At 37.5% G+C, this 12,917-nt stretch overlaps 1 protein-coding gene across 5 annotated transcripts in view; it reads left to right on the forward strand.

Moving 5' to 3' along the window:
• NR2C2 (nuclear receptor subfamily 2 group C member 2) overlaps positions 1–12,917 on the forward strand; it is a 113,674-nt gene that overhangs the window by 6,276 nt on the left and 94,481 nt on the right. For 3 of the 5 annotated variants that reach the window (XR_006517805.2, XM_044755134.2, XM_070493802.1), the window contains exon 2: positions 6,419–6,502. The exons of the other annotated variants lie outside the window; for them this stretch is intronic. Coding sequence is in view for 2 of the 3 variants with exons in the window: in XM_044755134.2 (XP_044611069.1) it covers positions 6,443–6,502 (60 nt within the window). In the remaining variant the exon portion in view is untranslated. The remainder of the gene's footprint in view (positions 1–6,418; positions 6,503–12,917) is intronic. 5 annotated transcript variants of the gene reach the window in all.

Here is a 12,917-nt window from a genome sequence, read left to right on the forward strand (position 1 = left end):
AAGGTATGTTAAGGATTAAATTATGCCTGGTTTGATATAAGACACATCAGCACATTGTAGATGCTCAGACAGTCTGTCCTGCTTTCCTTCCATCCGTCTATTCCTGGTTCACACTAATAGAAATGAAGAGAGTCCATATCACCCTTACACTTGGGCCCTTGGTAAGGTGAGGAAAGTCACCCACAGTGTACAATGATTTTTTTAGGGAAGTTCTCCACACACAGGATTGTAGCACTGCTCTGGTAGCATAGGAACTCCATGTAGGTGAGAGCCAGTTCTCTTCCCCATAATTCACTCCTCACCCCACCTGCCCCTTTCTTATAGTCCAGACCTGTAATGTGGAAGAAACAAGTTTCCTGTGAAGAGCAGAAAATCACCTGACCCAAAAGCAAAGTAATCTTTGAATCTAAATAGTGGCGGGGTTTCTGATGACAGGCTGTATATCTGAACTTGACCTTAGAGGCATCCCCCTGAGCATCTTTTCTGTTGATGAACATTTATATTACACTGAATCTGCCACTTGATTTCCATTTCTTGATTTCAAGTCTTGATGTATGGTTTCAAGTCTTGAGTTATGTATTTCTCACTTTTTTTCTCTCTTAGGCTATCTAAATTCTTCAGTTTTTATTTTCCCCGTCAGTATGAAAAGACTTCTGACAATCACAGCATAAAAATTACATTGAATACCTTGTACCTATCAAGAAATTCTGTACCTGTCAGTATTAGGTATTGGTTTATTTTTAAATATTTGTGAGATTTATTCTAATCCACCCCTTTCATTTTGCCCAGTTGCACAATTTAACAGATTGAATTACAAATGCTGTATGAGCATATAATGCATATATATATAGTTAAATTTCATATGGGTCCTATATCAAGATGAGACCCCTGTTCCTAATTATAAATCCTATTTTACAGTTTGAGTTACTGCTTTCAGATTTCTTGAGAAAGTAAAAGTGGCACCATCTCCTTGTACCAATAGTAGCTACCATGTATTTCATATCTACTATGTGCCAGGCATAGTGTTAGGCCCTTTAAATACACAGAAACCTCAGGTGGCTCCACGAAGAGAGATCAACCTAGTGCCAGAGCCTCAGAACCCCATATATTTGTTTAGATGAGAAAATATCATGACAGTAGATATTTTGAATGCTATATAATTATGGGCCACGCAATACATAAATATGAATGATGTGAATCAGTTGATTGTGAAGGGAAAGGCAGGCTCATCCATTCCTGTCAAGGAAGGCAATTTTCTTGTCCCAGGACTTGTTTATTGTTGTTTGAGACACTGGCTCCTAAGCCTGCTGCTGTGGAGAGCATAGCTGGGCTGTCCTAGCGACTCATGAGGGATTCACGTGTTCACAGTAGGAGCCCAGTTTTCACTGCCATGGGCTCTGTAGCCCTGCTTGACTAAAGAAACCCTGCTTGCAAAAGTTTTTGTGAGCCTAGAAGAGTTGATTCAAAGTCACCCTTGTGTTCTCTGCTGCTTTGTTGTTAAAAGAATGATCTTGATCTACTTGTATTTGAAAGAATTTATGTTATAAAACCTACTGCCACATAAGGCCAAGCATTAATAGCTTTACTTCCATCATTTTGTGGTCTGTATTACAGTTTTTATGTAGTGTGCCCTGTCATCATTCGTGTGCTATACAGGAAAACTTCACCAGTTCAAGTTAAGTTTAAGACTCTGCCTTCATCCTGGACTTGATTGCCACCACTTGGCAACTGGCCTCCCATGTACAGTCTCTCCTTTTGTCTTCACCACATTGTTGTCCAAAGGATTGTTTTTTGAAGATCCAGATGTGATCACTTCATTTCTCTGATAGTTTTCCGTTTGTCTGCAGTGTCAGCCTCTCTCCTCCCCTGACCTCTCCAACAATTCCCCACCAGGTTGCCTGCTGTCCCTCAAATATGCCGTTCTCCTACATATCTGATGGTTTATATGAGTTGTCCTCTCTGCCTAAAACTCTCTATCTTCCCTCTCTTTGCTTGCTAAATTTCCACTCTTCCTTCAAGACCGTTTAAATAGCTCCTCCTATAAAACCCTCATTGGTTCCCGCAAGCAGTGGGAGATGCTCCTTCCTTTGGACGTTCATTGTATCATTTACATTGCATAGCTGTTATTGATTTCTGTCTCAAGTTCTTCTAAGACAAAGACTTTCTTCTCCTCTTCCTCCTTTTTTTCTCCTTTCTTATTCTTATTGTTGTTATTGATTCTCAGCAGTCAGTTCATTGCCTAGGTCACAGCAGTTGCATAAAAAGGATTAGTGGTCTTTGAACTTGATTAGTTTAAAACCACCATAGGACAATATTCTGTAGCAGTTATTTTCAGTCAGGATACTTATAGCTCTTCTGGCAACTAATCAGGTTCTTTTCAGGAAACATTATTGTGTGTGTAGGCAATCTTCAAGAGAGAGTCGAGTGGGTCAAGTGCCAGCCTTTGAAGACCTTGGGTTTCTGTACTAAGAGCTACTTTAGTGTTCTGTCCACAGTGCTTATTAATACAGTGCCTGGTGTGTAGTAACCACTCAGTAAGTATTAGTTACTATTAGTATTATGTTTAGCGCCACCAGCCAAGAAGATTCTTTTTAAATGCTTTGTCTCGGGTAGCCAAGAAGATTCTTTTTAAATGCTTTGTCTCCGGTAGCCAAGAAGATTCTTTTTAAATGCTTTGTCTCGTTTGTAGTATCAAAACAATACGTTGTTCTTTTTTCAGATTTCAAATACAAAATTATATTGTGCTAGTGAATATGGTTTTTCACACTACATTTAGACACAACCCACTGTTCCCTGGAGCTTCTCATTCTAGGGGGACACCCCCTAATTGACTACCATTGCGCAATACTCTTTCCAAAGCTCTCTACCCTTCCTTCTCACTATGCCATCTTTCTGTCTCTAGGACCACCTATGGCTACGGTAGCAATAAGAAAAGCTCTCAGGTGAGAGTCTTACCAAACCCTGACATCATCTTGTTTTTTCTGGGGTACACTTGAGTTAAATGTTTTCTCTCACTTCCTGACATCACCTGAGGGTTTTGTTTAACTTATGTCTTACATTGTAGTATCCTGGAAGAAGAGGCCTCTATCTTCCTTATTTACATATGAAGATAGGATATGATTTGTGACTTATTTTCAAAAATGATGAAGTGGAAAATATATTTTTTGAAACTACTCTCTCACCTCTCTCACTGAATTTAAATCTTTATTGAAAGAACTTTTCATAGTTTCTCTCTCTCACTCTTATTCTCACTCTTTGTCTCTGCTTGTTTTTCCAGAAGGTGCACAGTCCTTCTTGTTCATTTTTAAGCAGCTTCCAGAGCTGCTGTTGATTCCTGAAGCTGCTTTGGAGGCAGGAAACCAACAGTGAGGTCAAGAATTGTAAGAATTCAAGTATATAAAGAAAGGTTGCTGCTCTGGGTCTTGAATATTTGAGATGGTCCAGGAAGTTGTTGTGGGGAGAGAGCAAAGTGGGAAGCACCTGCCCTAACAGAGAGCAATACTTGTAAAGCTGCAGTGATAAGATAATGGTAATGGCATGGAGAAAGATAAGTGGAACACTAGTGAGATAGCATAGAAAACCTAGAATTATAGCCACACGTACGGAGAAGCCTGACATGTGGCAGAAGTGGCATCACAGATTAGCGGGGAGAAGAATATATTCTTCAAAAAATGGTTCTGAAAAAATGATTATCCATAAAGGAAGAAATTTAACTGGATCCTTACTCCTCATCAAACTCAAGAATCAATTTGCAGATGGATTGAGGACTTAAATGTGAGGGACAGAACTCAAACATTTATAAGAAAATATATACAATTATACTTATCACCCTGGGGTAGGACAAGATTTTCATAAATATAAAAATACAAACTGTAAAAGAAAATATTGATAAATTCAGCTTTGTTAAATTTGACAACTTCTGTTCATCAAAAAACACCGTAAAGAAGGTAAACAGATGAGCCACAGAGTAGGAGAAGATGTTTCTAATTTATATAATCAACAAAGAATATCCGGAATATTTAGCTTTTCTAAACTAAACAAGTTAACTACTGCATCTCTGTGACCTAAAAATCTATAGTCACCAGTCATTAGCAGTAGTATCTTGGGACCCCCAAGCCCTATCTGAGGTTGATTGGTCCTGCAAATTTAAAGTGAATCATTACAGAAAGTTATCTGAGTTACAAAGTCTCTGTCAGGCAGTCATCTGTAAAATCCACTTCAACGCAAACCTTGAAAGGATCAAGCCACCTCTTTTAGGGAAACCCATAGAAAGATATGTCTTTCTAGTACTCTGTTATTCCTATAGTACTCAATAATATTTCCCTAATGATATATCTATAATATTCAAATTTATACATTTCTTGCATCAAACTGTAGTTAATAATAGCAACAGAAATGCTAATAATACCTAAAAGTGGTAAAATTAATAGTTGCAGTGGCATGTTTAGATTTTATTTCTTAATATATAATACCTATTGGCTATCTTTATCCATTTGATTTCTTACAGAGCTCTTATTTACCATTTTGAGAAAAAAGAACTCTAGACTCGTCACATGCAATAATTGTGTTTTTAACAATACTTGATTGACTTTTCTGGTATATGTGAAGTGATGCTTTTTTCCTTCATTTTTGTTAGTTGAAACCAAACTGTAACTAGGGAAAAAGACCAGAGTATTTCTCTGTTTTTTCTTCTAGAAACAAAGAAAAGTAAACAAATAAAAGTTAAAAGTCTTGGGGCTGGCCCCGTGACTGAGTGGTTAAGTTCGCGTGCTCTGCTGCAGGCGGCCCAGTGTTTCGTTGGTTCGAATGCTGGGCATGGACATGGCACTGCTCATTAGACCACGCTGAGGCGGCGTCCCACATGCCACAACCAGAAGGACCCACAATGAAGAATATACAACTATGTACCAGGGAGCTTTGGGGAGAGAAAGGAAAAAAATAAAATCTTTAAAAAAAAAAAAAGTTAAAAGTCTTGACTACTTATTAAAAGAATGAATAACTAGAAACACTACTTCCATAGTTTCAGACCTTCATAGATTCAGAAGATGAATCACTGATACTGGTGATCTGCTATCCTTGTAGCACTTGGTACAGTACCTGCTCTTACAGGATTTCGACTCCTTGAAGGCAAGGGCCAGTTCTTTTGTATTTGTCAACCACAGTTTCATGCTCTCATTTCTCTCTCCTTATCATTTTGGCAATAGAATAATCAGAAGGAGAATTATGATAATAGAAGGGGCTATCTAATAGGGGATAGAATACTATACACAGTTACCAGAGAGTGAAAAAGCTTCATAGAGATCAGTGCTTACAGGTATAATACTTTAGGTAAGAATTACAGGAAAGTGTTTTGTCAAATTGCATTGCAAAATAGTCCAGTTTGTGATTGAGGAAGGGCCAAGCAAATGAACATTTGTGTATATTGCACACTTGTAGTACTATATAGTTTTTATTTGTAAATACTGGAAATAAATTATACCAGAGCTTTGTTCTCTATTAACCATGGGATGTGTGCAGTCAATAATGAAGTCTTTCTGATTTGTCCAGGAATTAGGTCCAAAATGAGATCCTTTTATCCTGAATTTATTGTGATACAGTTATTGGAAAGGGTTTAGGGGAGCTTTGTATTGTGACCTGCAGAGACTAGGGCATCTCTTTCGTCGACAGTGCTTGCACTCAAGTGAACCTGACCCAGGAGACTAGCATACTTGGTGGTCTTTAGATGATCTTCCTCAATTTTGACAAATGATGGTACTATTTTTTCTATTAATAGAGAGCTGAATTATCTGGTTTTCTAATTTAATAAGGACCTAAAAATATAAACTGATAAATTTATGGGTACCATGCTCTTAGCCCACTTTAGTAATGCAGTCTCCTTACTTTTCTTTCTTTCTTAGGGATAGCGTTTGCCTCATCAACCTGAGTGAGGCATGTTAGCACCTGGGCAGAGTTTTGCTTCTCACATTGCCACTGGTAACAGAAGTGTAGTGATGATAGCAATCTAGTGCTCCGTATCTGAAGTTGATCTCACGCTTTTCTCAGATAGCCGCCTTCTTATTCAGCATACTGTGACAGGGAGCTATCCGGAAAGGGGTGATTCCCACCTTTCTGAGAGGTGAACCAAGCTGTTACAACCCAAGGGACCTAATAATTAAAGTTCTAAATTCATCTTTGTCTATATTTACCAGGGGAAGTCTTGTTTCCAAATTGAAATGTTTCTACTAATCAATTTTGGTACTTGTAATTGAAGAAGCTGTTGCAGCACATCCAGATATTCTTAGCCTGCTAGCTCTGTCTTCTATAGAAGGCAAAATCTGCACAAGACAGTACCAAAAATGAATTTTTATTACAAAGATGAATTTTTCAAGTAGCCTGGTTTCTCCCCACCTGATAGAAGTTGCTGCATCTTTCCAAACAGGTTCTCTAATGATCTTGCTTCACCATGGCTACAAATATGGAGGGGCTGGTTCAGCACAGAGTGGGGACCCAGCAGGTGGCTGAGGTGAGTGACGGGCTAGCACAATGGCTGGCACCCTTGCTTTTGAAAGGAAAAATACATCACTGTGCTCTGTTGTTTCAAAACAGTCCCAGTGAAGTCAGCTTGTGATCTAAATCCAAAGCAGGATGATGCCATCTAAGAAAAAGAAAAATGACAAGAACGTTTATTCCTAATGTTTCTTTGAGTGAGTAGGGTAGCCTAGCTGCACACAATAAGGTAACTTTAAAAAATTTCACCTTGAACCAAAAAGCTAAAAGAATCTGGTGCTTATCCAAACTTGTGAGTATAATTTTAACTCCAAGGCTCCATCTTAGTTTCTTGCACATTTGATACTTTGTTAATACTGTGGTATGGTGGAAAGCCCCGATTCTGTGCATTCTGTGCATTCTGCTGTCGGTACTGACTGTCTACCATGTACTGGGGGTTTTGCTAAGTGCTGGGAAATATGGAGCTTGAATGAGCCGTTGGTCCTTCTTTCAGCATTCTTGGAGCCTGGTTAAGGAGTAATTATAACACAGAGTGAGAAGTATAACTCCATGTGAGGAAGGTGATCCTGGAGGAGAGTCTTGAATGACAAGTAAGCATTTGTCAGATAGACCCAAGGAAGTGGGGTGGAGAACTTTGTGGCAGGTGCTGCTACAAAGGCATCCTAAGTCAGAAACCTATGTAAAGGTAGGAGAGAGGCGTGAAATAGTTTGGTATGTTCAGGCAACTTGAGGTGGAAAGGAGGGAAGTAGGGCCAGATCTTTTCACTCTGTACCCGGCCATATGCAAGGGCTTCAATCTGTACAACAACCTTTTGAGGTTGGTATAATCATTATTCTCATTTTTTAGGTGAGGAAAACAAGACTCAAAGATAGAAGTAATTGGCTGAGGGCACACTGACCCAGTTCTGTTTCACTTCTTCCAAAGCTCCTCCAATAAACCAGGAGCCATTCGGATTCAGGTTTGCATTTTTGAACCAATACTCATAATTCTAGGGTGAAGACGCAAATTTATCAAAGACTGGACATTTAAAGAAAGGACTTAAAAAAATAAAAACTAAGTGCACACATGCCAGTTTAAATCAATAAAAATGGTGAGCAGATTTTAGATCAGCCATTACCTTTAAGGCAACAGTATAACTGATCTTCCCCCAGCAAATAATGATTAATATTAACTGAAGATGAAAGCAGAGAGATTTCACAAATTCTTTAATATTATGTTTTTGGAAGGACTGTCAGAGCTATGAAAGTATTAGAGTTAAAATGCTTGTGTTTATTTGTTACTTTAGTTTGTGATAGGAACAATAACCTTAAAAATCATTTTTGATTTTTTCAAATATTTAGGGTTATTTTGCATTTAATACAGTTTCCAACTGAGGCTGATTTTGAGACTAGTATATGGATCACTGCCCTAAGAGGTCATCATTAGTTCTTTAGGGGAAGAGGTTAGTATAGTAACCTATAACTTATAGTTCCTTATAGGTTAATAGAACTTTTGTGTATTTGTTCAGAAAATTTACTAGCTAAAATTTTCTGTCAGCCTTATTTTCTTCGCGAAATGGTATTTCATATATTAAGTTAGTGTAACTATCGTTTCCTATGGCAAAAAGTGCATTTTTAGGAGACTTCCAATATAATAGAAGGCATTCTTAATTTGAAGTGTAAAAGCAATCTTCCTGTTTAAAATATTCCCAAGATTTCCTTGCTGTTATTTGAGGGATAAGTATGTGTGTGTGTTCTTTGAAATCTCAAGCTCAATAACTTTAAACTGCATATAATAACTATATAATAGAACAGCTAAACAAGTAAGGGAGCCTACAGTGCATCATTTCAGTGCTAAACAATAGCTGAGTGGGAATAAAGGATCTCAATTGGGGGGTTATTAACAATCAGTTTTGGACAGTTGTATATTCAGTCAGCAGACAGTGAAGGAGCATACCCCTTCCCTGCCCGTCAGCCATAGAGGGCACACAGGTGAATAATAGGACTGGGCGTCTGCTCCCAAGAGCTCTCTGTCCCTGGGGTCAAGCATGAGATATGGGCCACACTAAAGGGGTGAATAGGAAAGGACAGGCTATCAGTAGTGGAAAGGAGGCTATTCTATAGCGATCAGACAGATTGGGAGTTTAAATCCAGGCCCTGCCATTTGTTATCTGGGTGACAGCCTTGTGCCTCAGTTTCCTCATCTACAACATAGAAGTAATAATAGTATCTGTCTGTCTCATGGGATTGTTATGAGAAGTCCTTGAAGTGAAATTATATGAAGAGCTTTAGTAGGGGCTGTGCTTTTGCTCCATGAATGAGATACAGCAACGTTGTCAATTATGTAAATGATTTTCTCTCGAGTCACCAAATCAGCCTTTTTCTCTACACCAGGTAAGTCACAAATACCAAGGTAAACTACAAAAGTTGGATAATACAAAGTAACAACTTGATGTCCTATAATATGTTCAAATTTATCCAGTTATTCAGAAAGACAATTGTAATGCAGCAGTGAAGAGTGTAGACTCTGGAGCCTGATTACCTGAATTTAAATTCTGGCCCTACCACTTGCAAATTGTGTGACCTCTCTGTTTTTTGGAATTGTTTATGAAGAATTAGTGTTGATTCTTCTTTAAATGTCTGGTAGAATTCAGCAATGATGCCATCTGGGCTCGGGCTTTTCTTTGCAGGTATTTTTTTGGTTACTAATTCAGTCTTTTTACTTCTTATAGGTCTATTCATATTGTGTGTTTCTTCTTGAGTTGGTTTCAGTAGTTTGTGTCTTTTTCAGAATTTGCTCATTTCATCTAAGTTATCTAATTTGTTGGTATACAATTATTATTCACAGTATTCCTTTATAATTCTTTTTCTTTCTGTAAGGTTAGTAGCAATTTCTCCTCATTTGTTTATGATTCTAGTAATTTGAACCTTTCTTTTTCTTGGTCAGTCTCGCTAAAGGATTGTCAATTTGTTGATCTTTTCAAAGAACCACCTTTTGATTTTATTCATGTTTCGCTCGCTCTCTCTTTTTTTTTTTTTTTGGTGAGGAAGACTGGCCCTGAGCTAACATCTGTTGCCAATCTTCCACTTTTTGCTTGAGGAAGATTGTCTCTGAGCTAACATCTGTGGCAGTCTTCCTCCATTTCATATGTGGGATGCTGCCATAGCACGGCTTGATTAGTGGTGCATAGGTCCACGCCTAGGATCTGACCCTGTGAACCCTGGGCCACTGAAGCAGAGCAGGTAAACTTAACCACTTTGATACCAGGCCAGCCCTTGTTTTTGTATTTTTTATTTCATTAATTTTCACTCTAATAAAACCACAATGAGGTACCATTGCACATCTACCAGAATGTCTAGAAATAAAAAGATAACAAGTGTTGATGAGGATGTAGAGAAATTAGAAACGTCCTACATTGCTGTAGGTAATGTTAAATGGTGCAGCCACTTTGGAAAACAGTCTGGCAGATCCTCCTAATTAACACAGAGTTAACATATGACCCAGCAGTTCCATTCCTAGGTATATACCCAAAAGAAATAAAAACATAAGTCCACACAAAAACATATGCACTAATGTTTGTAGCAGCATTATTCAAAATAGCCAAAAGGCGGAAATATCTGAATGTCCATCAACTGACAAATGTGGCATATCCATACAATAGAATATTATTCAGCCATAAAAAGGAATGAAGTACTGATATATGCTACAGCATGGATGAACCTTGACAACATTATACTAAGCCAGTCACAAAAGACCACAGATTATATTATTCCATTCATATGAAATGTCCAGAACAGGGAAATCTGTAGAGATAGAAAGTAGGTTAGTAGTTGCTTAGGGCTCGAGACTGGGGGTGCTACCTAGAGAGTACGGGGTTTCTTGTTGAGGTGACGAACTCTTCTAAAATTCACTGTGGTGATGGTTGCACGTATCTGCGAATATACTAAAATCATTGAATTATATACTTTAAATGGGTAAATTGTATGGTAGGTGAATTATATCTCAATAAAACTGTTTTTTGAAAAATAGTACATAACAGCAACCAGATGCCACTTGCAAAATTAGGAAGTATTTTCCAAAATGAACAAAAAGGAAAAAAAAAACTAAAGGGATTTGTGACTGCTTCTACTTTTTAATTAGAATTATATACTTTCCCAAACAGTAAAGAATGATTACATATACGATAAACTATGGGTTAAAAAAAAACAACAGTATATATAGTTTGATTCCAATTTGTGAGGTATTTATATCTAATAATTATCTATAGCCTCAGGCTATGTACACAAGACAGTGTGCCAGGTATTCTGCTAAGCTCATTATCTCATTTAATACTTCCATTAGCACTGCAAGGAAAACATTATTTTCCCTACTTTAAATAAGAGGAAACTCAGAGGTAGATTAATTTGCCAGGTTTCCATATCTGAGTGACTTCAGAGCCCAGGCTTTTAACCACTACACAGTAAGTTCATTTTCTAAAATATCCTACATGCTAATAGTATTTTTTAGTTTTCTGGATTATAGACAATTATCTTTATACTTTCATTTTCCAAATTTTAATTGTAACACTTTTAAAAAGTCGATAGCACTCTTATTTAAACAAACAAAACTATTGATTCTTCCGTGGTCACAGAGTGCCAGAAGTACAGCTAAATCCAGGCTTCTGCTGGATTTATGTTCTCTGGAATTGACTATGAAACTTGATTAAAAAAGCAATATGGTCAATTCTTTTTTAAAGGGATAGTTGAGAGTTGAGAATTTGTAACTGAAACAGTGGGAAATTGAATCATACCTAAAAGTAGTATTAGTTTTGCTTTTCATGTGTGAAATAAATGAATTTTTCTAAAGATCTTCAGTATTTTTTAAGCATTTAAGATTTCCCTCTATAACTGGAAATTTAAAACAGGCAGACAGACACACACACACAAATACATATACTGTGTGTTTCTTCATCATTGCCTAAATGAAATAAAGACACTTTTCAACTCAGTAAGATGCTTTGAGTCGGGAAAAACTTAGGAGTTAACCTGTTGGAGCATTTTGAGTCACTTACTGATTGACAAAAAGAGATCACTCATACACCCAAACTGTCTCAGGGGCTCTCTGCCATCAGATGCTCTTTGAATAGGAAGATCCTGTCACCACTGAGAAAACAACCAAATTCTTATTACCCCATTACTCTTTTTATCATCAGAGCTTGCATCACCATTGCAGAAACCTTAGGCCTCCATGTAAGGGAATGTTTAAAAACACAGGGCTCTCCCAGTTTTTGAACAAAACTCAGTATTGGCAAGGCTACATCCTCAAGTGGGAGAAAGCAGAGTCATTGGTCAAGTTTCAGCTTTCAAATGTTCTGGAAAGACCAACTCATTGCATTAAATTTGATTTTTCTGCCCCCTTAGGAGCTGGATATTTAAGTTTTCATTTTCTTGTCAAAGTAGAGCATATGATAGATTTAAAAGTTGGACAATGCTATGTTTGGCTTGAAGCAGAAAACAGCAAGCTCCTGAGCCACCCCCCTCCCCTTTCCTTATCCCTGAGTCTCCCTTTCTAAATACCAGATTTCTTGTTATTTCTAAAAATATCCTTGCCCTGACTTTTTTCTTTCTTTCTTTTTTTTTTTTTTTGACTTATCAGTGTTAGACATTGTCCTTTTTTGGGAGGGAGGGGTTTTTTCTTAATTGCGGTAAAATATAAAAATTGCTGTTATAAACATTTTTAAGTGTACACACATTATTCTGCAACCATCCATCTCCAGAACTTTTTCATCTTCCCTAACTAAAACTCTGTCCCCATTAAACACCAACTCTCATACCCTCTTCCCTTCTGCCCCTGGCAGCCACCATTCTTTCTCTGTGAGTTTGACCACTCTAGGTACCTCATATAAGTGGCATCATATAATATCTGTCCTTTTGTAACAAGCTTACTTCACTTAGCATAGTGAGATTCATCCATGTTGTAGCATGTATCAGAGTTTTCTTCCTATTTAAGGCTGAAAAATATTCCATTGTATGTATATACAATATTTTGTTTATCAGTTCACCTATCCATGAACACTTGGGTTGCTTCCACCTCTTGGCTACTGTGAATAATGCTGCTGTGAACATGGGTGTGCAAATACCTCTTCAAGTCCATGCTTTCATTTCTTTTGGTTATATACCTGAAAGTGGAATTGCTGGATCTTTTGAAAATTTGATGTTTAATTTTTTGAGGAACCACCATATTGTTTTTCCACAGCAACTGCCAACAGTTTACATTCCTACCAGCAGTGCACAAGGGTTCTGATTTCTCCACATTCTCACCAACACTTATTTTCTGTTTGTTTGTTTTATAATATCCATTTAATGGATATGAAGTGGTATCTCATTGTGGTTTTGATTTACATTTTCCTAATGATTAGTGAAGCTGAGCAGCTTTTCACATGCCTATTGGCCATTTGTACATCTTCTTTAGA

This window comes from Equus asinus, chromosome 21 (assembly GCF_041296235.1).
Source record: "Equus asinus isolate D_3611 breed Donkey chromosome 21, EquAss-T2T_v2, whole genome shotgun sequence".
Lineage (NCBI taxonomy): Eukaryota > Metazoa > Chordata > Mammalia > Perissodactyla > Equidae > Equus > Equus asinus.